At 41.6% G+C, this 25,636-nt stretch overlaps 4 protein-coding genes and 2 non-coding genes across 7 annotated transcripts; 4 read left to right on the forward strand and 2 right to left on the reverse strand.

The window, feature by feature from the left end:
• Positions 1–123: 123 nt before the first annotated feature.
• On the reverse strand, positions 124–4,688 carry cryz (crystallin, zeta (quinone reductase)). Its single transcript, XM_072363902.1, has 8 exons — positions 4,483–4,688; positions 3,698–3,850; positions 3,381–3,544; positions 1,910–1,961; positions 1,082–1,231; positions 888–989; positions 701–796; positions 124–487 (listed from the first exon to the last, which is right to left on the reverse strand). The coding sequence occupies exons 1-8, from the start codon at positions 4,588–4,590 to the stop codon at positions 323–325; spliced, it is 990 nt and encodes a 329-aa protein (XP_072220003.1). The 5' UTR covers positions 4,591–4,688; the 3' UTR covers positions 124–322.
• A 403-nt stretch (positions 4,689–5,091) lies between these two features.
• On the forward strand, positions 5,092–12,506 carry dars2 (aspartyl-tRNA synthetase 2, mitochondrial). 2 transcript variants are annotated; one of them, XM_072363977.1, is made up of 17 exons: positions 5,092–5,620; positions 5,794–5,893; positions 6,337–6,403; positions 6,580–6,681; positions 6,981–7,076; positions 7,190–7,313; positions 7,434–7,480; positions 7,681–7,787; positions 8,297–8,366; positions 8,880–9,059; positions 9,868–9,975; positions 10,152–10,214; positions 10,365–10,517; positions 10,608–10,826; positions 10,928–11,038; positions 11,158–11,233; positions 11,975–12,506. In XM_072363977.1, the coding sequence occupies exons 1-17, from the start codon at positions 5,458–5,460 to the stop codon at positions 12,163–12,165; spliced, it is 1,977 nt and encodes a 658-aa protein (XP_072220078.1). In that variant the 5' UTR covers positions 5,092–5,457; the 3' UTR covers positions 12,166–12,506. The 2 variants fall into 2 exon arrangements, with proteins under 2 accessions (XP_072220078.1, XP_072220079.1); XM_072363978.1 differs by lacking the exons at positions 5,092–5,620; positions 5,794–5,893 and having other exon boundaries at positions 6,397–6,481.
• A 1,850-nt stretch (positions 12,507–14,356) lies between these two features.
• Positions 14,357–19,662, forward strand: bpnt2 (3'(2'), 5'-bisphosphate nucleotidase 2). The gene is made up of 8 exons (XM_072363695.1): positions 14,357–14,991; positions 15,529–15,601; positions 15,970–16,116; positions 16,233–16,389; positions 17,018–17,113; positions 17,255–17,413; positions 18,140–18,274; positions 18,932–19,662. The coding sequence occupies exons 1-8, from the start codon at positions 14,873–14,875 to the stop codon at positions 19,072–19,074; spliced, it is 1,029 nt and encodes a 342-aa protein (XP_072219796.1). The 5' UTR covers positions 14,357–14,872; the 3' UTR covers positions 19,075–19,662.
• A 1,669-nt stretch (positions 19,663–21,331) lies between these two features.
• On the reverse strand, positions 21,332–22,907 carry ankrd45 (ankyrin repeat domain 45). Its single transcript, XM_072363696.1, has 2 exons — positions 22,622–22,907; positions 21,332–22,301 (listed from the first exon to the last, which is right to left on the reverse strand). Exons 1-2 carry the CDS (start codon positions 22,899–22,901, stop codon positions 22,102–22,104), a joined length of 480 nt encoding a protein of 159 aa, XP_072219797.1. The 5' UTR covers positions 22,902–22,907; the 3' UTR covers positions 21,332–22,101.
• A 580-nt stretch (positions 22,908–23,487) lies between these two features.
• Positions 23,488–23,559, forward strand: trnaq-uug (transfer RNA glutamine (anticodon UUG)). Its single transcript has one exon. It is a non-coding gene; the product is annotated as a tRNA-Gln (tRNA).
• A 692-nt stretch (positions 23,560–24,251) lies between these two features.
• trnaq-cug (transfer RNA glutamine (anticodon CUG)) lies at positions 24,252–24,323 on the forward strand. The gene has a single exon. It is a non-coding gene; the product is annotated as a tRNA-Gln (tRNA).
• Positions 24,324–25,636: the final 1,313 nt, after the last annotated feature.

Below are 25,636 nucleotides of genomic sequence, written 5' to 3' on the forward strand. Positions count from 1 at the left end.
GCTGAATTTCTTTTTTCCTAAATTCAATATGACTCCCAGAGGAATTAATCCAAGTACATCCATTTTTATCATTCATTCTTTAAATCGTTACTCACAATTTACAGTTATATAAATGTTTAAAAAAAAATTAAAAGTATGCATAGTACCAATCCTCTTAAGTGTGATTTGAAGCAGAGAAAATAAGTTCTCAAAGCAGATTGATAGCTGCTCTTTAACCCTCGCTGTGGATTATCAGACAGTAGGTCGCCTGCAGATAAGCATCAAAAAGATATGCATTTGGCATAAAGTGGACATGGTGACTACTGCACTGTTCAACTTCATGTCATGACACATTTAGGATCATTTTCCCAGCAGCTCCGGTAGACTCGATGATGTCATGGTGGGCCTGGGCGGCCTTGTCGAGTTTATACTGGGAACCGACGACTGGACGCAGCCAACCAGCTTCCATCCCTGCGTAAAGCAGCGCTGCACACTCCCTCTTCTCCTCCTGTATGAGGAGGGGGAGGAGAGAAAATTACTTTAAATGGAACATAGTGTCAGGATTTATCTTTGCAAGTTATTATGTGATAAAAGTAAGTGTAACTTATGCCGGTGAGTCAGGTGATATCAGCACTGTTAACTGGTTGGTTATTTTCGTTGGTTTTAACAGCAGTCAGAAACAGTTTCTTATTCGTTATCGTATACTGTTATAGAAATGTACCGGTGTAGCAAAGAAAAGAGCCACTCCCATGATGCAACTCTCTTTGGCCATGGTGTCCCTGGGATTGATCTCTATAGGGCCTCTGGAGCCAATAACCTTCAGATTCAAGGGAAAGAAGATGTAAAAGAGATGAACGCTCTGAGCCTCAGTTTAGAGACAAGGAGTGCCAGACTGAAGTCCTACTGACCGTGACACGTCCTCCGATGGCCAGCATCTGGAGGTCTTTGCTGAGGTTGACATTGGACAGCATCTCCACGACCACATCAACACCTCGGCCCTCTGTGGCCTCCTGGAGCACACAAAAACACAATCTGTGTCCCTGTAGGGTCTACAGTTTGGACCTTTCTTTTCTCCTGGTCATCTTTTTGTGCGTGCGAGTACCATGATTTTGTTTGTGTACCCCTCCTCTCTGTGATTAAAGGCCAGGTGAGCTCCGTTGTTCAGAGCCAGCTTCGCCCCCTCTGGCGTCCCTGCTGTCCCCAACACCCTGAGACCCAGAGCGCGGGACAGCTGGCACGCTGCTACACCCACCTGGTGGTGGAAGAAAAAATTAGATTTCAGAAAACAGTCCATCTCTGTGCTGATACTGGGGTGGATAATGCTAGATCTAAATGACCCACCGTTTAAACAGCACCATTTATTTCACTAACACACAGTATGCTTAAAACAGACATAGTGGTATAGACTATTGATGGATAAAGAACTGCTGAGCATCATCTGTGGTTGTTTTTCTGGCTTACTTTCTAATTAAACACAAATCTGTTAGAAATGTGTGTTTCTTAGCCAAAAAAATAATTATGATTAACAAGTGATTATTTGATTTATTTTGGTCAACCTGGAAACTAGCAAAGCAGGCTGGTGATTATGAAACAAGGCGAGCTAATAATGAGCCTTGAGCTAATGATGTCTGGCCTTGACAGATAAAGTTCTTTGTCGTTTTTTTAACTTGCCAACTCATCTGTAATAACAAGCAGTTTCCAGCCCAGGGAACCTGTGCACTGATTTCAGTCTACAACATTTTTGGAAAATGTTTTTTGAATTATTGTTTGAAATGATGGCTTACTCTGTGTTGCCAGCACTTCTGGCACTCCCAAGTTGACTATAAGTATTGTCTTTCTCCCGGTAACGGGCCTGATGGTCCCTAATATGGTAAATATGGTAAATATTGCTGTGTTTCATTGATGCAGAAAAGCTGAAAACTTGTCTCACCCCTCCACTGGCACCATGGACGAGGACGGTCTCTCCAGCTTTGACATGAGCTCTGCAGAACATGACACAGCAGATTAAAATAGCATAAAAGAAAATAATAGGTGAGTCACTTACTTTACGTTTAAGAGCATGTTATGTGGGGCTTCGGTGTGTGGTTAATTTGTGCCATCAATACTATCTGCATAAAACCACAGTAAGATTTTAAGTTTTCTTCTTTCATCGTCATTATGCTTCTTAAGAGAACCGACTTGATATCAGCGACTGTCTAAATGAACAGACTGGTGAACTCGTAAATGAAAATTACTACAAAATTGTTGGAAATGAGAAATGAATTGTGCCAAATATGAGTGTGACTGAAACGTGACAAACTTTTATTTATTTTTTCCATCAAGAGTCAAAGGACAGATAAAGGTCAGAGATGAACAAACTGCCTCTTTTCTTAATTTTTTTTCTGCATAACAAGAAATATCACAAGCAAAATTAGTCATCAATACCATGGCCATGCATATTCACAGATTGCCACTCACTGAATGCAGAGGATGCCGGAGAGTTAGGCACAGAACGAAGGCTGTGAATGTTTTACTTTTCATGCCAAGAAAAAGAAAATGTAACATTTTCTGGGAAAGCAGATTAGTTGTCAAGGGATCGTGAACTTCTGGAGCAGGACTATAAGAGATGCTCTTCATGAAATATGTAGAAAATATTGTAATTTCAGTTAACAGTTGTTGTTTTTTTTTTTAAATTACAAAAGTATCATGGGGCCACAGGGCTTAACATGTTGAGTATAGACATGTGCTCACATTTTACCAGTTTGAATGACGTCTCCTTTCATTAAACTGGATGCCAGCAATGAAACTTATTTACAGCAGTGTGATGCCAAATGTTGAGATCTGAAGCGATGAGAATGGGCTTCCAGTGATGAAGGACACAGCTTGTATTACTTGTTTTAAATGGAAATATTTGCACACCTACAGAACCTGGACTTGTCTATGAAGGAATAGGAGGCGAGGGTAATATAAATCTCTGGATCGCCTTCCTGTAAACTACTGCCCACCAGAGGGCAGTATTACATCTTTTACTCTGACAGCTTCCGAATATGTTGAGTAGTTTATGTTTTTGTCTTTGTGTTTTTCCGGGCCCTATCTGGAGGATCCTGCACCTTGAATTAATCCGAATAAACATGAACAAAGATTACAGTAACTCAGGCACTTCTGGATTGCTCGGATTTCTGCAGGGCTCACCAAATCTAAACTAAGACTCAAACACCATTGTTACAGTAATACATAACCAATACCAAGTCCCAGTGATACAAATATTCAAACAAGGATGTGTATAAGCTGCAGGAAATGGATGATCGGGTTAACCAGTGAAACAAATTATTAATGAGAATTCCCTGCTACACAAGACCTTTGAAAACCCACAGACCCCCGGTTGAAACTTGCCAAAAGTTGCACTGATTGTGTGGTCTTACTTGTGCACAAGAGCTCTGTATGCAGTGAAGTACGGTATGCCTATGGCTGCTCCCTGTGCGAAGTCTAAAGCGTCAGGCAGCTTGTGGACACAGTCGTCAGCTGCTACAGCGTATTCTGCATAGCCTCCCGACTCTGTGGCTGTGGTGAACACACGGTCACCTGCCTGGAAAACACTTGCACTTAGAACTGTATGTGGGATGGACTGAACAGTCCGCTGCAACTCGGTTAAACATAAAATCAGATCATCTTGATGCGGATTTGAAGAATTTCATGGCAATGTGTTTACGCGTGCATGCCGTCCTGCAAACACTCTGACCTTTACTGCAGTGACTCCCTCCCCAACAGTTTCCACCACTCCGGCTACATCAGAGCCCGGCGTGTAAGGCAGAGACGGCTTCCGGGCGTAAGCTCCGGAGCGGATGTAGGTTTCCACAGGGTTGACTCCACAGGCCCGGACACGGATCAACACCTGCATCGACAGAGAGTCACAAGACACAGATAACATGAATGCATCTCAGATGTACTCTGTCCACACCTGTAAGAGGTTTTATGGGAATATTATAATAACTAGAGTATAACAGACAAACTAAAGCACTGGATTGTAAACAATATCTTTACCAGGCTTGTGCATGTGTTCACATGTGCAGTGGGGATGTTTTTGCTGCTTTGTGCATTTGGACAAGACACGCACTTGCTTTAGTTGCAATTCTGTGTTATTTATAGTATCATAACGACAAATAAAAAAGATTTTTAAGACACCCAAAAGTAATTTAGAAACATCCAAAAGAGAAAGCCGTCTGTCATTTAGGTTTCAGGCGTTATTAAGCTTTGTAAGCACTGCATGTTATAAAATGTAAGGGCCAATTTAGCTGGCTTCGGATCAGCTTGCCAGTGACGTCAGACCCGTCTTTGTACAGGGAGTTGCATCAGAAGGGACTGTCCTGTACATATGTACATATTGGCGTATTGGCATGAGCCACAAAGCACGCAGAGTGATATTCACAATGAGACCCACTCCAGCCGCACATATTTTCTGTCACCGAGGGGGCTTTAGTGTGACTGAACTTCCAGCACCTTTGACCTTTGACCATACTGTCTCACCTGTCTATGTCCGGGCTGAGGGACAGTCACATCTGAGCACAGCTGGAGGACCGACGGAGCTCCAAACTCCTTCACCCTGATGGCTCTCATCAGCCTGCTGCCCGACATGTCTGCGCACTCTCACACTGATCCGAGGACGGGATAAAAGAGTAATAACGGACCCACGGTTAGTTGCGTAGCCTGAAATCCGTGGTCAGTCTCTTCTTCTCTTGAGGAGTTTTTTTTTCTAGGCTTTTGGCGCATCAGTGCCCTCATCTGTACAATTTTAAAAGGTGACGTTAAAAAGCGCTTCTCGGTGAACTTTTTCCATCACTATTCTTAACTCAGCCTCTCTGAGCGTTTAGTGGAGAAAAACGCCGTGCAAAGCGGAATGCTCCTCCATGAATTTAAGTAAACATTTAAAATGTACTGGTAACATTTGTTCCCCATATATATGGTGATTCAAACATTTACATGTTTTGCAAATAAATGACTACCTTCAATGTGCATCATTAAAAAATAAAAGTATCTCTGTATATGTTGTTGAAGAGTGTTATTTAGGTGCTTTTTGGAAGAAGGGTCGTGGGCACCTCTCTGACAGTACACATTTTGGTCTGAACTCGATCACGTCGCAGATTGAATACTTCAGTCTTGGGCCATGACGTCACATCCGCTTAGGCAGCACGGACCCGCTGCAGGAAGCGCTCCACACTGAAGGAGATGCATAACAACCGGAGCGGCGCGTCCACATGAGCAGGAAACCCTGAAAGCAGTCCGGAGTGACCGCAGAACCGCGGGCCTCCTCCTGACGTTTTGTAATGTTGTTGTTACGCACAGAGCCTTCCTTCAGCGGTGTTTCCCCTGTGTGTGTGTGTGAGAGAGGAGCCGGTATAACTGTTTCAAAACAGACAGGAAACATTTGAGGACGCACCGTGATCCTGACAGCCCTCAATTACATCGCTTCATCGTGCGACTTGTACTTCTTGTTCAGACGAAATGGCAGCAAGAGGCAGATTTTTGCTGCAGAGGCTCCTCGGTGGGCTCAGAGCTCGCTCTGTTTGGTACCAGAAGTCAGGTGAAGGACGCCGGCTGTGGAGAGCCCCACTGAGACACCTGAGCTGCTCGGACGCACTCTGCAAACCCGCCTCTGCCTCCACAGGTGCTGATTTAACGATCGTCTCCGTGTTTGACAGGTTACAACCTATTTAGATCCAGTCTGTTATTAACAGTCTGACTGCAGAACCAGTAAGGTGAAGACCTTTCTGTTGAAACTTTGGTTTAAGCACGTCCACTTGTAACGTGTAATCTGCGCTGCCTCTGTGATGTTGCCAGGTCCCAGCAGTCTGTCCTTCAGGAGTCACACCTGTGGAGAGCTGAGGTCAGATCATCTGGGAGAAAAGGTCACTCTGTGTGGCTGGATCCAGTACCTCAGGTATTATTCGCTTTCAGCTGTTAATAAACTGAGATGGAACCTTAAAGCCGCAGCTATTACTTGATGCCTTGCTCTGTGGGCGCAAGTTATTGTTTGAATGATTACAAGGAGACTGCAAGCAGAATCTAAAAAAGTGCTGCGATCTGAATGATCATGCGAACATGATAGTGATCAGAAAATCTCACTATGCTTCGGTGCATGATGCAGACAAAACAGTGAACAGTATGCAGGTTGCTTAGAAGTGTAAATACATACAGGTCGCAGGTCTCTGTGGAGTCATATGAGTGTGATGGTCCAATAGACGAGTTCACTGTACGCTGCATGCTCATAAACCTGTGAGGGGAGGAATGGAGAAGTTGAGCAGGGATCAAACTCCTGCAGAGATGGCAGTTTAATGATCTTCAATGAAATAAATGAGCAGTTTCTGCTTCTGTTTCATTCAGACAAGACCTGTTTGTCATCCTGCGAGACTTCAGCGGCCTGACACAAGTTCTAATTCCCCAGGAAGAAGTAAGAAAGACAACAAACACCATGCGCTAGTCGGAGTAATGAAACCGTGTGACTTAATATTAACAAAAAGCTATGGAGGTTAATAAGAAATAATATACTGCTTACTAAAAAACAGGAAAATAATGAAAATGAATGAATGAAATGACATATTCGACATATTATTCCTCTGTTTTCAGTCTAAAAGTAATCTGAAAGCAGTGCTTTGTGATCTCACGGTCGAGTCGGTCGTCAGGGTTACAGGAACAGTCAGAAAACGGCCAGCGGGGCAGGAGAATAAGGTACGTGTTTTAAGGTGGCGATGGTTGAGTGAGGCGGCCACTGTTATTCTTATGTTGACTGTCAGCTCTGATGAAACATACTGAGTAATTCAGCACATTTAACCTGCTTTTTTGGTGGATTAAATGTTTTCTGTTTTAAGTCTAACGCTGTGGATGATGATGAAACAGCTGTACCCAAACCGTGACCCCGGTCATTGGTTTATCAGATAGATCCTCAAACTTTATATGGTCGCCACAGTTAAGCTTTGACCGCAGTCTTTAAAGTGCTCTCTCCTGTCATTCTTTCCTGCTCAATACAGGGAATGCCGACAGGAGACATCGAGGTCCTGGCTGAGAACGTGGAAGTTTTCAACGTGTGCCGGAAGCTGCCTTTTGAGATTAAAGAATTTGTCAAAGTAAATGACTCGAGTTACTCCCCCGTGCATTAATGAGCACACTTTATCGATTGTTTGTAATGACATGTGAGATTGATTCATTTGCTGATTGAGTCATTTTGCCTGATTCGCAGAAGTCCGAGTCTTTGCGAATGCAGTATCGCTACCTGGACCTGCGGTCATGGCAGATGCAGAAAAACCTTCGGCTGAGATCTGAGCTGGTGATGAAAATGAGAGAATACCTCTGTAATGTGCACGGTATGGACAGTGAGGTTCATTGTTTTCTCCCTGCCTGGCTCCTTTTTTTTTCCCCGTACAAACCATGTGATGTGCCCTGATTTTGTGTTTTTTTTTTGTTCTTTTCCCACTGATTTGTAGGATTTGTGGATGTGGAAACACCTACTTTGTTCAAAAGAACACCAGGGGTAAGATGGTCCTCAGATCTGTCTGTAAGGATGTATCTCTGTCAGGCAGTCAAATCATTTCTTTTGAATTCAAATCGTTTAGATATGGTTTCAGCATTTTGTCTTTTTGCAAAAACTAAGTGTCACTGTTGTAGACTAACTCCCAATCATATCTGATATGTTAATGAGCGGCAGATGTTGCACACCTGTGTGTGTTTCAGGGGGCCAAAGAGTTTGTGGTTCCCTCCAGAGAGCCGGGCCTGTTTTACTCTCTGCCCCAGAGTCCACAGCAGTTCAAACAGCTCCTCATGGTGGCCGGTGTAGACAGGTAGGTGTGAGACACACGAGACATAACCAACTTAAGTACGTATTAATGTTTCACCTGCAGCTGGCAGCAGCTTTGAGGGAAAAAATCTTTAAAAAAGTCATTTAGCAGATGTTAAAATCATGACATGGATACAAACACTTCCTGAAATTAATAAGAATGCTGCTTTGTAATAGCTGGATTTGCAAATAGATAAATGTTTGACAACAAGTTCACCATATCAGCCTAACAGCAGAAGTACAGGGAGCTGAAAGTACGTTGCCTGTAACAAACCAGAATCCTAACTGCTTTTTGTATTGGCAATAACTAAACGTGTTAATTGACTGTGATAGAGTAAAAACTATGGAAGTTGAATTGGAAACCACAAGTGTACAAATGTATAGTCTGAGTATTTCGTCCACATTTTAGCATACTTTATCCATGATCTGTTGGCACACTATGCAATCAGGACTTCCAGCAAAAAATAAAATGCTGTTACAGCCAGCAGCTTCAGTCTTTGTCTTGTGTGGCAGGTATTTCCAGATGGCTCGGTGCTACAGAGATGAAGGCTCCAAACCAGACAGGCAGCCGGAGTTCACACAGGTGAGGACAGGAAGGAGGAGGGAAGGGGGAAAGGCCTCATCAAACAGGCTGTACACTTAAATATATGTTCTTTAACCCAAGTCCACATGACTGTCTTGTCACAATTTATTTTTCCTGGTTAAACTAATTCATGTTTTCACGTGGGGAGTTCAGGAATCCTACTGCAACTACGTGGCTTTATGGGACTGTGTGTATTTAAACTTTTAAAGTTCTCATCACTGAACTTAAACAGTTACTGATCAGGGTACTCAGCTACTCCTATAGGCAGGTGATTGTTTCTTCTCCAGTATTAACTTACATCATACACCCCATTTCTGCATTCATTAGGAGCTGCTGCTGCTGCTTATGCTGCTGCTCTGCACACAGTTCCTCTTTCTTTTGCTACAGCTTCTGTATCAGTTTGGACTTGTCCTACTTTTGGACCTGGTCTTTGATTTGGGTAGGACTTTACCTAAAGGGCTTTGATGAGTGTGTTTTGCTAAACTGAACTTGACCTCTCACTATCTCTCCCAGGTGGACATAGAGATGTCTTTTGTGGACCAGGCAGGTATCATGTCCCTGGTGGAGGGTTTGCTGCAGCACTCCTGGCCTGCAGAAAAAGGTCCCATAAACAGTCCTTTCCAGACTGTGACATATGAGGAAGCTATGAGGGACTACGGTGTGGACAAACCTGATACCAGATTCAGGATGAAGGTGGGGGCATAAAGAAACTGATCTTTTAGTTTTAAACACGTAATAAACTGATATTGAGTGACTGCTATTGCTGCTCTGATTGGTCAGTTCAACGAGCTGTCGAGTAGGGGCATTTGGTGCTTTGGGACCAGGCACTTGTAGGTGCTTGCTGAGAGAAATAAGAATCTGGGCAGCTCTGTGAAAGACTACCATACCTTCAAGTTTTTTTTCCCACTGTGATGATGCAGACGCCGCTGGTCCACCGCTGTACACTAAGAGCTTATGAGGATGAAATAGGAAGCAGACAGCGGGTGCGAGTCTGTGCATGCTGATAAATGCATCCATATATCACTTTCTACACAAAGCAAGTGGTTGTTTTCTGTGTTAAGCTTTAAAATGATGTACACTGGAACTTTAAAAAGACCCAGCAAAACTGAGTGGACAGTGCAAAAAAAGAGGGCATTTTCTCCATTACTATTAACTGTGGAAAAGTGCATTTGGTCTGAAAGATCCTAATAACAGAGTTATTCCAAAGGTTCCTGCTCTCTGAGGTAAACTTCCTGCAGTGGAAACATGTCTAATGATTGGTGTGTTTATCCATGAGGAGCACTTATCTGTCATCTGTTGCATAGTCCGCTTTAATTAATGCTCGTACTGAATATACTTCATGTTTATACAGACTTTAAAGAGTTTGAGCTGTGTTCACCTAAACTAGCTCACTTAACTAAAGAAATGTTGCTGTTCAAGAGTGAAAATGTTATCTATTTCTCTGCATATCTGTCTGTTATCTAAATCACTGCCTGTTTTTCTTGTCTCTCTATATTTCCAGCTGATAGACCTCGGTGAAATTTTCTCATCGACACCAATTGAATTCCTCAGGTCAGCTCTCAGCCAATCAGAAGGCTCTGTTCAGGCCCTCTGCGTCCCAAGTGGAGCAGTAAGAACAAAACCATTTCTTCTAGACCATACACGGTCTGATACAATAAACAGACACTAAAAGTGACAGTAGCTGACAGAAACTGGCTTTATTTAATTGCTGTTATCTGTATTATTCATTTTTTTTTTGCTTTTGTCTGTCTCAAATGATGTCCTTTGTCCCACATTTGATAACAGAAGCTTTTTACTGGAAGAGATCTGGAACAACTGAAACAAACAGCCCAGACTCAGTTTGGACAAGTAGGTTTTGTCTTCTCTCTCTTTTTTCAATCTAAAGCTTTATCAGCACTTTCTGGATCTGCTTTGACCAGATTCACAACCAAAAACTTTCTGATGCATCCTAAACTCATGTAGAGGATTTTTTTTTCCCTTTTTGTCTTCCATGTGAAGGAGCTGAGCCTGGTGCTGGTCAGAGAAGACGGGACAATAAAGTCTCCCCTGAAGAAGCTGCTGTCTGTCTCTGTCACCGATGACCTGCTGAAGAGGACTGAAGCCAAACCAGGAGACCTGCTGCTGATGGCTGCCGGCTCCCTCCACTCTGTGGTAAGACACTGGTGGAAAACATAGATGGGGAAGATAGCGCTAAATTTATTATATTTCAATGTCTTGTTTGTCCCTCTGCTCTGCTCTCAGCGACCATTGCTGGGTAATCTTCGCCTGCAGTGCGCACAGCTCCTGGAGTCTCGTGGCGTTTTAGTACGCGACCCTTCGGCCTTCCACTTCCTGTGGGTTGTAGACTTCCCTCTTTTCTTGCCTAAAACAGACAAGCCAGAGGAGCTGGAGTCGGCTCATCACCCATTTACTGCCCCGCTGCCGGAGGACACGCCGTTACTCTTCACCGAGCCACACAAGGTGCTCATGTTGCATCTTTCTTTATCCAGGTTTAAATGTTCGGAAGTTTAGGATAATGTGGGCTGCATAAAGTTTAATATTACAGTACCTGTATTTTACAGGTACGCGGTCAGCACTACGACCTAGTGTTGAACGGCTGTGAGATTGGAGGAGGCTCCATCCGCATCCACAAGGCTTCGGAGCAGCTTTACGTCTTGAAGAATATCCTCGGGGTGGGTGATGATGCAGAGTTTGGCCTCTGTCAATCTGAGAGTCAGCATAAGTATTTCCCAGCTTTTAAAGAGTGTAAATGATAGTAGAGGCTGAATATCTTACCATGTTTTTGCTGCAGGAGGATCCAAGTCTTCTTTCCCACCTGTTGGAGGCTCTGGATTCAGGAGCACCGCCTCATGGAGGCATTGCTCTTGGTAAGGTTAAATCTCCTCTTGACTGCATCAAGCTTACATCATTACTGAGTTAGTTTAGCATTAAAAAGAAAGAAATAAGATCAATTCTAAAGCGACACTGTATGACAACTCCTGTAACGCTTACCTCCCTGTCTATAACTCAAAGTAACAAGATAGAAATAATATGAAAACAACCAGATGTGCCTGTGAGTGGTTACTGCTGCGTTGACTGATTCAGGTCCTGTAGGTGTCACTGTGAGTGATGTGATACCGCTGCATGGTCAAACTGTACGACTGTACTCCACTCAAATCTGTCTTATTTGTGAGGAAAACTGCAGTGTGTGATCAGTCAAAAACGACTTGCAAGATTAATGAGCTGTTACTGTTTTAGTTATTTCTAAAAGGAGTAGGCAAAACACAGTGTAAGGACACAGAGTTGGTTACATTTATTAATTTAACAGACACTTCTATCCAAAGCCACTTAAAAGTGACTCATCTTGTTCAGATGAGTACATCACACACCCCCCCCCAACTGGGGCACAATGGCTCTATCTGCCTGAGCCAAAGCTCCTCCCAATAGATGCCTAATGAGTTTCTATCCTACGAAATTACAGTCAATAACCAATTAGAGTTTACAACTTTTGTGGTTTGCTGTGGCAAAGAAGCTGATGGTGATCAGGTTCCGAATTGAACTAATCTCACCTCAAAACTTTGGTAGGAGAGAGGATCAATTTATCAAGTTGTCTTGTTACCCTTCTCTAGGTTTGGATCGGCTGGTCTCCATTATGGTCGGAGCTTCCAGCATCCGTGACGTCATAGCTTTCCCCAAGTCATTCCGTGGTAACGACCTCATGAGCCGCGCGCCCGACTCGATATCTGAGGAGGAGCTGAAGTCATACCATATTTCTGTCAAATGGCCAACTGAGCAAGGAGGAAAAGGAGGGGATAAGTGAGAGGATTAAAAAACCTTTTGACAAAAGAGGAGGGGGAGATGTTTTTCCAGTTCTCTCTTAAATCCTAACGCCAGACAAGAGAGTGACGGATGAGGCCTGGGAGACGTGTGGACAGTCCACAGGCGGCTTGAAGAAGACTGAAGAGTGCAGGATCTCTGCCAGCAGGAGGAGGACAGATTGTAAGAGAAAGAGTAAAAGCAAACATGGTGGAAATCTGAAACACTGACTGGTTCAACAAGAGGAAAACTTAATACTAACTCTTTGGTAACCAACACTCTTGTGGTGAGACTGATTTGTAAATCCTCACGTCATGTTTTATAGAATAAAGTTTTCTTGAAAAACATTTTAGGTACTTAAATCTTTCCAGACTCTATAGAGTCGCTTATCTCGTGTTAGTTTGTGTCACATGTTTGTTTGACCTGGACAAGAAGGGAGCTGCAGAGTGAAGCTGCTATTATTTTGGAAATGCAAACTTAAGTTTAAGCACAATGAGAACTTTATTATTCTGTATGTCCGTGGGGCTTAATAACATTGTTTCTGATTAAAAACAACTGCATTTATCAAAGTTTGAATAATGGAAAACATACGTATTCATATACTTGCAGAGGGGTTGCATGCAAATGGAGAATAGTAACCAAATAAACCATGAAATGTAGTGACATAGCAGAATATTGGTTCATTAGAACGCAAAGAATTAGCTACACTGTTGAAACATCTGTTCTGGTACATTTTCTTACTGACATAAGCAAGTAATAATTCTTTCTCTTTTCAAGCAAAAATGACAACAACTGTTTCTCCATCCTGCAGATTTGCTGCTCTTTCATTTCATATAGCTGTCAAAGAAATATCTTTGGTTTTCCATCGCGTAAAGTGAGTCACCGTTACTTTGGACTGAGAAAGCTGTTGACTGTTTTCAGTGTTCTCTGAACATTTTATGCTCCTGCAGAAGATTCCTGAAGGAAAACATACATCTTGGGCATGTTGCAGTTGATTTGTGAAAAGAACTGTTTGTTGATGGGAGGTTCAGAGAAGAGCAAGTAAGAGAATTATAAATAAAAAAAAGAAAAGGAAGAAAGGAAGGGCTATGAGGAGTATTAGGGCCACATTAAAAAATTTTTTTTAAATTTAATTACGAGATTAAAGGTGTTATTAAATATGGCGAGAATAAAGTCGATTCTACTTAAAACGTAAAAGGCGAGAGTGCAACAGTTAGCATATAAGGTTAATGTAATGCTAAAGGCTATACGTTAAACGTTAATTAAACGGTTCTGCTTACTGATATAATATTTAAGACTTTGTTCTCGTAATTTCTTCTCGCCATATTTAATAACGACTTTAATCTTGTAATTAATCCCCCCCATTTAAAAAAAAAATGTGGCTCTAATACTCCGTCGTAATAGTTGCAATAGGCCATGTAAAAGGCTGAAAAAAAAGCTCAAATGCTGTGAATGAAAATGAAACAACCATAAATTAGTGTTAAGAAGCTATAATAAGGATTAAAAAGTCATTATTATGAAATAACACTGACACGTGCTGTTAAAATGTTTAGTTTTTGTGGAAGAAAAAGACAAACAGATGAAGTAAAACACTGGAATATGCTAAATAAAGACTAAATATACAGTTAATTAAGATACCATTAATGAACTCTTCTGCACTCCGCCACCCAACTTTTTTGACGACAAAATAAAGGAGGAAATTTTAAAAGAATATTTATAGAAGGAGTATGGCTGCAGGTGGGAGGCTTACACACTGAAGCCAAAAGGGACCTCTTCTTTTAATTATTTACGTTTAATAAAAGCTAGACTTCAACAAGCATGGTCTTACAGTGGTCTAGACACACTTCAAAATGTAAATGAGATATTTATTTGTAATAAAAAAGTACAGATGCATACAATAAATATGTTCCCCTTCCACCATTAAAAAGGTCTGGAGATACTGCCGTTTGACGTTGACATTTTGAAATGGGTCATTATCAAAACTAGAAGGGAACTTGGAAAGCTCAGTATTCTGCCAGTGCCTCATCTCTGAAATGCCAATAAAGCTCTCCGGATCCACCCCGTTGTACTTTTAGTAGTAGACGAACTAACAAGCGACATTATTTATTCCACTATATATATATTTTTTTATTTTTAAATTTTGTTTAAATTTTTTACAGACGACACTGAAACACACCCAACTCCCAAGAATGACGACATGCGCTGTAACCCGGAAGAGGAGTGAAGAGTCGTGACGTCAGCTCTCAAGGAGGAAAAATGACTGAACAGAGATGGGATTGTTCTGTCCTGCGTTCGACACTGTTGAGCACTTTGCTCCTTTTAACTAGTTAACAGCGACAAAAAGCAGTAACCCCGCATTCCGTAAAGCGGAATGCGAGTCTTGGCAAACGGAAACGACAGTCGGTTATACGGTGAAACTCGTCACATCTGGGAGAACGCTAATCGATTAGCAGGTTGATCAGAGTTAGCCAGTGTGTGCTTTTATTTGTCAGCTTAATCGAACCTGTTTTCGGCCGTTTGTTTTATGACTGTTTATGGCGTATCTATGAGGAAGCTACGTGCCAGGTGTGAAACGGCAAGATAAAGGTTTTACAAGTCCCCGCGGCGGTCGGAGGAGCCACGTCAGCTATCCACCTATACTGTGGGGTCCTTGCCTTTGGTTGTAGTTGGTATTTTCTTGGTCACAAACCGCAAAGATTCCTCCCGTGGTCATGGCGCCGATGGGAATTCGGCTATCCCCTCTCGGTGTGGCGGTGTTCTGCCTGCTTGGACTCGGTGTCATCTACCACTTGTATGCCGGAGTCATCTCCGGCCACCTGGCTGCCTTCAGGTAAGAAACATCTGTCATCGCAATAAATGGCATAACTTGGCATTGCCTCTCACTGGGTTACAGTTGCTGTCTGGGAACGCAGTGTATAGCGTATCTGAAGGCTGACGAATCCTCATAATTTCTTAAATGCAGTGACAGACAACTTTAACACAGTGTTGTACGTAGTTTCTGACCATCTGTATTAGGAGTGATCCATCTGAGGGATAAAGAAAAGCGTCGTTTTGTGATAGACAGAATTTACTGGTCCAGGTGGCCAGACAAAAAATAAAAATAGAAGAGATTAAGAAGACTTGTTGAGCAGTGGTTATATATAATATAGCCAATGAACAGCTGTAGGGGTTCTGGTGCCAGGCTGATTGTAGCTCTGTAACAAGCTTTCCTCTTTAACATGCAACTGTTCAAGACTCTTGACCGAGTAAATCCACATTTCTCTTAAGTCGCATACTGTTGATTATGTGTGGAACTTAAGCTGGACATTGAATTTCATCCTGTAAACCACAGTTTAACCAACTTTATGTTGTGACTTTGCATCAGCAGACACAGAAAGAAGGTGGATCTGAGGGATCTGCTGGCTGTCTCCATGGAAGCTGCTGTGCTGGGTGGTAAAGAGGTAATACAAAAAAAAGCTTTTTTTCCTGAGTTCAAGAAACAAATATGAAGCAGTCCTATCAGGTAATTCACTGTAATAGTGGTTTTGATGTAGCCGATAATATTTCTCTGTTAGAAGCCACTGAGGTGACACACTTTAAAAGTAACCTTTACAGTTTTCTACCTCGTTCATTTCTTCAATTTGTTGCCGATATTCTTAATGAAGGTTAAAAAAAAACAAGACATTTTCTCACTTACTCCATGCCAGTTGGAAGGTTTTTTATGTAGGACAGTCTGTTGTCTGTACAGGAACTGGATATAAGACTTTAACCTATAAAGCAGGTGGAATGCGGATTGTTTATATTTATTCCTATTTTCCCTTCTCTCTAGGTGAAGAGAGTGCGTGATGAGAATAGTCTGAACGAGAAGGCAAAGGGCGAGACGAGGGAGGGCGCCAAAGAGCTTCTGACTACGGGTGACCTGCAGTCTCATCGGAAGATGTTTAACTTACTAAAGAACACATTCCCTGACATCACGGTGAGCACATCAGCAGAAGTGCTTTTTTTCCTAAAGGGTCCATATAACCACGTGCATTAAAGTTAAGTTTAGAATACGACTAGAGCATAGGTCATAGAATTATTTCTTTGTTTAAGGTTAACAGTGAGGAGCACGACAACGAAGTGGATCCAGCAACCTGGAGCAGGGATATTCCAGCAGAAATATTAGAAAAGATCGAAGGGGGGAGGGAGGTTCCTGCTGAGAGCCTCACTGTGTGGATTGACCCTCTCGATGCAACTCAAGAGTATACAGGTGGGAAGAGGTTCTGCTGTCGTTGTGTCAGTTTCTCTGCTGCTTTTCTTTGAATAGAAAAGAGCTTGAGCACTCCTCTCTGATTTAAGCTCGCGGCAGTCACAAACCTCTTTGAATGCTGGGCAGGTGTTAGCTTTTCCATGACGGTGAACCACGTCATTACATAATTTCAAATATCGGCTCCAGTTTGAGTCGCGAGATGTTCAACATTCCTTTTTTTTTCTTTTCTTTTCTTTTGGAGCAGTTAAATCTGAACCTGCAAGACCAGTTGGGGGAGCTAATTAAAGCTTCGGAAGGCTTAGATGGATAGGACATGGATCCTGGTGCGTTTCTTTGCCTTGGCCTTTGCAGGCACCACCTCTGAGCTGTCATGCTTAATATGCTGCGGGGCCAGGCATTTAAGCTGTTATTGCAAACCTTATTCAGCCTTCTCCTCTCCTCAACTTTCCCAAATCTGGCACCGTAACTATATTACTCTAGTTTTGTAATTGATGGCAAAGCGACACTTGACGTATATTTGAGGATTTCCACATAGTTGAGAGATACTCATATTTTCTTTTTTTTCTGTTTTCTTCTGTTTCTTCATTTCCGTGTTCTCAAACATTTCCTGTAACCTCTCTCTTTACAGAGAACCTCGTGAAGTACGTGACCACAATGGTGTGTGTGGCTTTAGAGGGTAAACCAGTCATTGGGGTAATACATCAGCCATTTACAGGGTTCACTGGTAAGTTTTGTGAGCTCTTAAATTATTTGCATGTAAGAAAATGTGCTCCACCTTTTGGTTGTAGTCAAATGAAGTGAGTTACATTTTCTTTTATTTCTAACGTCTCTCGCTGTCTCTGTCTCCTTATCGCTGCTTCCTCAGCCTGGGCGTATGTTGGTCAGGGATCAAACATGCGTCCCCGGTCGTCCTACAGTGTCAGCCCTCCAAAGGTTATTGTGTCACGTTCCCACTCCGGAGAAGTGAAGGATTTTATTCACAAGGCTTTTGGAAACAGCACAATAGTCCAAGCAGGTGGAGCAGGTAAATGGAGAACTCTTTTACATCGGTTAGCATTTATTAGTTATCAATTAAAAGTCTTGCGAGGCGTTATCTGCCATGATGATGGACAGTTGGAAACGAAAGGTAGAGATGCACATTCTTCTTCCATGTAAATGTATTTGTTGATTATCAGACATTTTTGTGAGATTTTTAGCTGTATTTCCTGGACTTTGTCTTTGTCACGATGACTCCATGCGAGCTACGGTTTGGTTCAGCTGCACCGAAGCTTTCAATGTGTGAGCTTTAACCAGTCTCCAGTCAGTTGCACTCTTTGAGAAACAAATTGTAGACCTGTTGATAAAAGTGAGTCTCCCTGCAGGATAGATCCTCCAAACAAGCATCCATCTTGTTTTCTGAATGGGAGGCAGATCCAGGCACACGCACAGCCCGGCAGACTTAAAATAGAAGCAGTTTGTGTGGTTGCAAATGTTCAGGCGGCTCGCAGACAGCTGCATTGGGGCTTTGTGGACATTTATTTGCCTTGCTGAAACCTTAAAAATCATCTTTACAGCTTGACATTCCATAGGTTCAGTACCCGGTCATACAGGAAACATTTCACATAACAGTTACTTGAATAAAACCCCTCGTTTGTTTTCTTTTTCAATGAATTGTCAACAAAAAGGTGTGTGCACGTAGTAGTGTGAGAGGCAGTCAGTCATTTCAGCCTTTCTCTCTCTTTTTGTTTTTATGTGTGTGCCCGTCTCATAGGATACAAGGTCCTGTCGCTGTTGGACATGCCTTCAAGTGAAGCAGACTCTATGGACCAAGCCGATGTTTATATCCACATCACATTTATTAAGAAGTGGGACATCTGCGCCGGTGCAGCACTTCTGAACGCACTGGGTAATTTCACAGCTCTCATTTTTAATGTCTGGCTTTCTCTCAGTTTCCAAGTTTACTCTGACTTTCCTCCTTGATTATCACCGCCAGAGACTCTTTTTGGCAAACAGAACTCATTGACTGGGCTACATTGGGTATTAAACTGAGTGCCCTTGTATCGTTTGTTGTTTTATTGAGTAATCGGCAGCTCCTCTTCATCAGGATTGTGTGGGCGTGGTTTGAATGAATTAGATTTGTCAAAATGCGAGACGATGGCTGTGTTCGGAGTATTCACTCAGTCACTATATAGTGAGTCATCTTTTCTTGACAGATGATCATGTACCATCAAAGTATGTTAATGGTGACGTTAATAAACATACAAGTTGTGCAATAAATGCAGCATACTGGAGCAGATGCTCTAGTATATGAAAGAATATATCAAACATCCGTCACACAGTTGTAGCATCCTTAAAGTGTCCAAAATGTATCAATGGCTTTCTGTTCTTATCCAGTCAGTTTGCGATGAAGCAAATGCTATACGGCAGGTAAGTGACTGAGTGAACAAGCTGACAATGTGTAAACAACCCATGATTTTCCAGCCAAGCCACAAGTACTTAAACCTAAACCTACATTTCCAGTGGACTTGTTTTCTAACTAACAGTGCGCTTGCTTTTTTTGTAGGAGGTCACATGACCACTCTAAAGGGAGACAACATCGACTACACTGGAACTCCAGTTAATAAAGGAGGACTGGTAGCCAGTGTCGGTGTGGATCACAAGGCTATACTGGCGAAACTCCCAAACTGGGACCCTGAGAAGCACTGAAAGACACCAACACAGAGCCAATGGAAGCTGAGTCATGTTAAACATACCCAGGCCTGCACAGTTTCATCTCTGTTAGACACCAAACATCCACCGGTCAGTTAGATTGGAGCCTCTGTCGGCAGCATGGGCCACTGAGTCGGACTGTGGAACCAACACAGCTGGCTAAATGGCTCTGAATACAAACTCATGCATACATCTTTCAGCTTGAACACATGGCATATTCTCCTCTCCTCAGACACTCATGCAAATACATGCTCGTGGTGTATGGTGAACAGTAACGGTCCTCTCTGAGTCTCCTCCTCTCGACCTAAGTAGACAACAGGGGGGACTGCAGCGTGAAAGACTAAACTGAGGAGCACAGTGCTGAATATTACAGTGAAACAGCACTGGCCCTCACAACCCTCATCTTCACATAATCTCCCAGGAAAACCCAAGACTAAGGGACAGACAGCCATGATGGAGTGAACAACGGGATGAGTTTATCTCAGATAGTCAAATAACCACCTGTCATCATTGGAAGCTGGGCAGAAACTCCTAGGAAAAAAGAAAAACCCTCAAGAGGTCATTACACTCCAAGAAAATATCTTTCAGAAACTAACCACAAACACTCACTGGAGTGAAATTTAGTCGAAACAAGTCCAGCTAAAAAGGGTTAGGGTCAGATGGTCCAAATGGCCAGAAAAGACAGTCACAAGGTGTGATTAAAGGGGGACGAATAAGGAAAACATACCCATTATGTATAATTGTTTTTCTTTCACCCGTTTGAACAACCCCTGGGAAAAGTATGGAATCAGCATATTTGGAGTATATTCATTCAGCTTTTTAACACAAGTGTGACACAAAATAACTTTATTTAATAGTTGGAAGTTCTGACTTTGAAAAAAAAATACCTCAGAAAAATGTAATAAAATCATTTTAGTAATTCATGAATTTTTAAAAAAAAATTTCAGATGAAGTAAAGGATGAAATGATTGAACCACCTTAGAGGTAAACACACAAGTCCTGAGTCAGACCCTTAAACGAAGGCATAAGGTGCCTCCTCAGCAGAGTACCTTTCTCCAGCCCTAATGTGTTGGTTGGACTGTTGCATTTCTTAGTAAATTTGGAGGATGTGTAGAACCAAACTACCAAGTGGACAGCAGGGCGGTGGGATTTCTGTTGAGAACAAGGTCCAAGTCCAATATCCATTCTATATGTACAGTCTCATTCATGACTTCAGTGCTTCCCATCAGAAAACGGGTTGGTGGTTGGTTTTGGGGATGTTCTGAAACTGAGAATGAAATGAACTTATTTCATTGGAAGTCCCACGTTTAAGACTGTTCAACATGTCTGGAATCAAACTGTTGCATCTCTTCCTCTTCCATATGCACTGTGTTTGATCCACACCTGAACCGTCATCACTGGACTTCACGTTGTTGAAGAGTACTTTGCATGATTTAGAACCTTTTGCCCCTCTTAGATTCCATCCTAATGAAAATGTCACCAGCTTGATGAGCCTGTTTCTGCTAACTGCTGTGCGTCTTTGTGTTCTGTTCCCAACAACTGAGTCACTCTGTCTGAGCTGGGAGTTCCACAACCAGTGAAGCTGGACTTCTATTATTTGCGTTGAAGCTGCGTTGCGTTGTACAAAAAAAGCAAACGGCTCATGTCAGTGTTTTGAAGAAGATATAGTTCTATATTCAGTGTGTCTCAGCACTCTGTGTGGTTAACATTGTGTGGATAAAAAGTGTGTTAAGGTAAAACAAATAATCATTTGATTTTGGAACAAGTTTTCTGCCACAGACTGAGGACACCACATGATGGTGGCTTGGAAAGTCAGAGCTGTTGCACCTGTTAAGGGTCAGGTCCTCGTATGTTAAATTTGAGTTACTATGGTAACCCTGGTTTATATGACAATTGTAATTTTGAAACAATAATGTATATTCCTTTAACAGATGTGAAAATGACATGGGTACTGTTTGGAACTCTCTCTTGAGGCTTCCCTTTTAAGAAAGAGAGTTAAAGCTTGTGCAAGCATGAATTGGGCTAACCAGGCCTCTGTAGCCTCTCCTTGAAGCTTGACTTTGCCCACCTCCTCCAACACACCAACCAAGCTGCAACAAATTGAGTTGTTTGGATGGTGTTTGCTTGGTTTTGATAAGGGGGGGGCCAACATCCCACAACGTCACAGATTAAACGTCACTAGTGCTCTCATTATCTCTCTCTCTCTCTACCTCTTAAGATAAGTTTAACTTGTTTTCTTTTCAGCCAGGGGATTCACAGTTTAATTGAAATACTACAAACAAAGTGATGAGTTGATTGGATTTACTTTAAATCATCTGAAATGGAAATAATTTATGTAACTACTGCAAGAAAGGATTTTAACACTGGCAGTTATGTGCTCTGTGGTCTTTATTAATGTGTGTGAAGGGGGGGTGGGGTGATCCTAAAATTACAGATTGAGAAAACTAGTTGAGAGTAAACAGACTGCTGTGTCACTGAGCAGCGTAAAAGGGCGTGGAACCTTCTTCTCGCCTTGAACGTGGAAAGGAAAGGTCACTGTGTGACGGACCCGTGCTTACAGTACATTTAAAGTTCAACTTGTGCAGCTGCTCTGTCGGTCACTTATCCTACTTCTGGTGTGAATTTCCAGTAAATGTGTGTGCAGGAGGGTGTGGGCTGCTTGGTCTGCTTTCGTCTTATTCCAGCAGGCACTGGAGGTGCTTTGTCAAAATCCCATTCAAATGAAAACCAGGTGAATTTGCACGAGAAGCTCACAGGGGACAGGGTAATGTAATAATGCTTGGAGTAAATGGTTTTTACTAAACTTTTCTGGCATTTATCTGACCTCTGATATTGCACATTTCTTCAGCAAAGTCTTTGCAGCTACCTCTTGTCACCAGTGACTTCTGTGGATGGATTTCGACACAAACTAAATAAAACGCACGGAGAACTGGATTATTGATTAATCTTTTGCCTTTGAATTAAAATTTCCTCTCTAGTCTCTGCAAGCAGTGAAAACACACGGTGCTTTGGGATCAGATTGTGCTAATCCACACCGCTTTTATCAGCGCCAGGATCACACTGTGAGAGGAAGTCTGCACAGTCTGTTTTGGAGTATTTCCTGGCCAGGTCGACAGGCCGCTCCCCTCTGAAGGTCTTGACCTGAGTATCAGCTCCCAGCTCCAGCAGGGTCCTCACTGTCTCCAAGTGGCCCCAGCATGAAGCCAGGTGCAGGGATGTATAACCTGGGAAGCAACAATGCAATAAAAACAACTTTATGCTGCCTGATTGGTGTGGATCTACATTTACAAACTCCCAAAAGGTGTAACATACCTACGAACTTACCTGCTATGTGCTCATACGCGGTGCAGGTTTATGTGTGTGGCTATTTAAACTAGACTGGACATATGAATGAACACAGCAGTTCTTTTTATTTTTACGTTATCCCGTTCAAACCGATTCCAGTCGCATTGCTGAAAAATATCCCCATAGACTAACCCCGCCGAGCCTATATGTAGTCGTTTTATCAACGTCATCGTTTTTGGTAGCTCTGTTTTTCACTCACCCCTGACTGTCCGCTCATCAACTTCGGCCCCGTGTCTGACCAGTTCTCGGACGATGGCGCTCCTTCCTAACATGGAGGCAATTAAGAGAGCGTTTCTGCCAGCCTCGTCCTTTTCGCCAAATAAGTCCTGCTCCAGAGGCTCCTCTGTGACGCAGATAGCTTGAAAAAGTTGCTGGAGGGATTCTAAGTCATCAGACAGAGCGCATTTTAAGATTTCCTTCCGTTTTGATCCCATTTTTCTCACGCTTGACTTGGCATGACGGGAAATGATCGTTTCCATGGTTACCGCGTCACTTGTAACAGGTCATTTTCATTACGTAAAAAAGATGCTGCTGCGGAATATTGAAATAAAAAGATTACCATGTCCTCAGAGATAAACACACTGTGAAACCACAACATTTCTGACAATGTTAATAAGTACTAAAAATGTCAAGAGAAAACTAACTTTAATGGAAATGAGTTCATTTTGGGTTACTGAACCAGTCCGGATTTTTATTTTGAACTATTTACCTGAACATTTCTAAGCTTACAGTGAAAACTTTCTTTTTGATTTTAGAATATTTGCATTTGAACTAGAAGAAGGGTTTAAGAGTGAAAGCACGATTATTTTTTAATCGCGATTAATCACACTTTTTCCATAGTTAACTCACGATTATTCTCTATTTTGAAAATTTAGTTAGAATGGAAAAGAATGGTTAATATTAAATATTGAAAGGACTTTGATATTTAGTTTCTTCTTTTCCAGGAGTTCAGATGTAACTGGGCAAATTGACTTAATTTGTTCATCTGTCAAACTTTGTCCAGACCTGTGGCAAAGTGCATATAGAGGAAGAATTTTTTTTTAAAAGTTATAATACCATATGTAGGGTTCCATGATGTAATGGTCAGCACTTTGGACTTTGAATCCAGCGATCCGAGTTCAAATCTCGGTGGAACCTGATCTTCGCTTTCAACAACCAATTCTTCCCTTTGTCATGTTTGATGAGAACGCTGAATCTGTCATATATGAATACCTCACTTACAGTTACTCATTTAATTCTTGTTTTGATACACAACATCCACTACACTAAATTCTGATGAGACAGAGGAGCATCATCAGCAGCAGGCTGCTGTCTCTGAGCTGCTCCACAAACAGACTCAACAACACTTTTGTCCCCCTGGTCATAAGACTGGACAACTCTTCATTGGGTGGCCAGGGATAATCATGATTAAACCCATATTCACATGCATATCAGAACTGTTTGCACATGAGCACATCACACAATTTCATATTCATTTTTTCATACTTATATCCTATTACACTTTTACCGTAATGCGCTGCATTATAGTGTTATTATGTTGTTACCAGGGCTGTCAAACGATTATTTTTTAATGGCGATTAATCACACTTTTTCCATAATTAACTCACGATTATTCTATTCTTGATTTTAGAATATTCGCATTTGAACTGGAAGAAGGGTTTAAGAGTGAAAGCACTTTGATATTTAGTTTCTTCTTTTCCAGGAGTTCAGATGTAACTCGGCAAATCGACTTCATTTGTTCATCTGTCAAACTTTGTTCAGACCTTTGGCAAAGTGCATAGAGAGGAAGAAATTTTTTTTTTTTTTTGAAGTTATGATACTGTATGTAGGGTTCCATGGTGTAATGGTCAGCACTTTGGACTCTGAATCCAGTGATCCGAGTTCAAATCTCGGTGGAACCTGATCTTCGCTTTCAACAACCAATTCTTCCCTTTGTCATGTTTGATGATAACACTGAATCTGTCATATATCAGTACCTCACTTACGGTTACTCATTTAATGCTAGTTTTCATACACAGCTGCTGCACAAACAGACTCAACAACACTTTTATCCCCCTGGCCGTAAGACTGTACAACTCTTCTCTGGGTGGCCAGGGATAATCATGATTAAACCCATATTCACATGCATATCAGAACTGTTTGCACATAAGCACATCACACAATTTCATATTCATTTTTTCATACTTATATCCTATTACACTTTTACAGTAATGCGCTGCTTTATAATGTTATTATGTTGTTACTAGGGCTGTCAAACGATTATTTTTTAATCGCGATTAATCACACTTTTTCCATAGTTAACTCACGATTATTCTCTATTTTGAAAATTTAGTTAGAATCAAATAAACACAAAGAAAAAATGTCTTTTATCTTTATATCTATAAATTATATAGCCTGTATATACCCTGTAAACCTTTCTTTCTTTGCCTCTGTCACAACTTCGCGATTAATCGCGATTAATCACACTTTTTCCATAGTTAACTCACGATTATTCTCTATTTTGTAAATTTAGTTAGAATCAAATAAACACAAAGAAAAATTGGCTTTTCTCTTTATATCTATACATTATATACCCTGTATATATACCCTGTAAACCTTTCTTTCTTTGCCTCTGTCAAAACTTCATTTAAGAGTGCTTCAAACTCAAATTATCTAAATGCTTTGAAGTAAGTCTTAAGATTAAGAAATAAGACTGAAATAACTCATTTGTGCTTTTCTCTGTTAGATAATGGTTCAAACGAATTAATCAACAATGGTTAATATTTTGTATTAATGGTCATATTCTCCGCTATAATATAAAAAAGGCCCATTTTTTATGTAAATGAGTTCATTTTGGGTTACTGAACCAGTCCAGATTTTTATTTTGAACTATTTACCTGAACATTTCCAAGCTTACGGTGAAGACTTTCTGTTTGATTTTAGAATATTCACATTTGAACTGGAAGAAGGGTTTAAGAGTGAAAGCACTTTTATATTTAGATTCTTCTTTTCCAGGAGTTCAGATGTAACTGGGCAAATCGACTTCATTTGTTCAGACCTTTGGCAAAGTGCATAGAGAGGAAGAATTTTTTTTTTTTTGAAGTTATGATACTGTATGTAGGGTTCCATTCTGTCAGGTCCGAACACTTTCCTAACCAGGTCCGAACACTTTCCTAACGAAATCAAAGAGTTCCTAACGAGGTCCGAACAAGGTCCGAACACAGGTCCGAACACA

Source organism: Leuresthes tenuis, unplaced genomic scaffold (assembly GCF_036924035.1).
Source record: "Leuresthes tenuis unplaced genomic scaffold, fLeuTen1.0.hap1 SCAF_14, whole genome shotgun sequence".
Taxonomy (NCBI): Eukaryota; Metazoa; Chordata; class Actinopteri; order Atheriniformes; family Atherinopsidae; genus Leuresthes; species Leuresthes tenuis.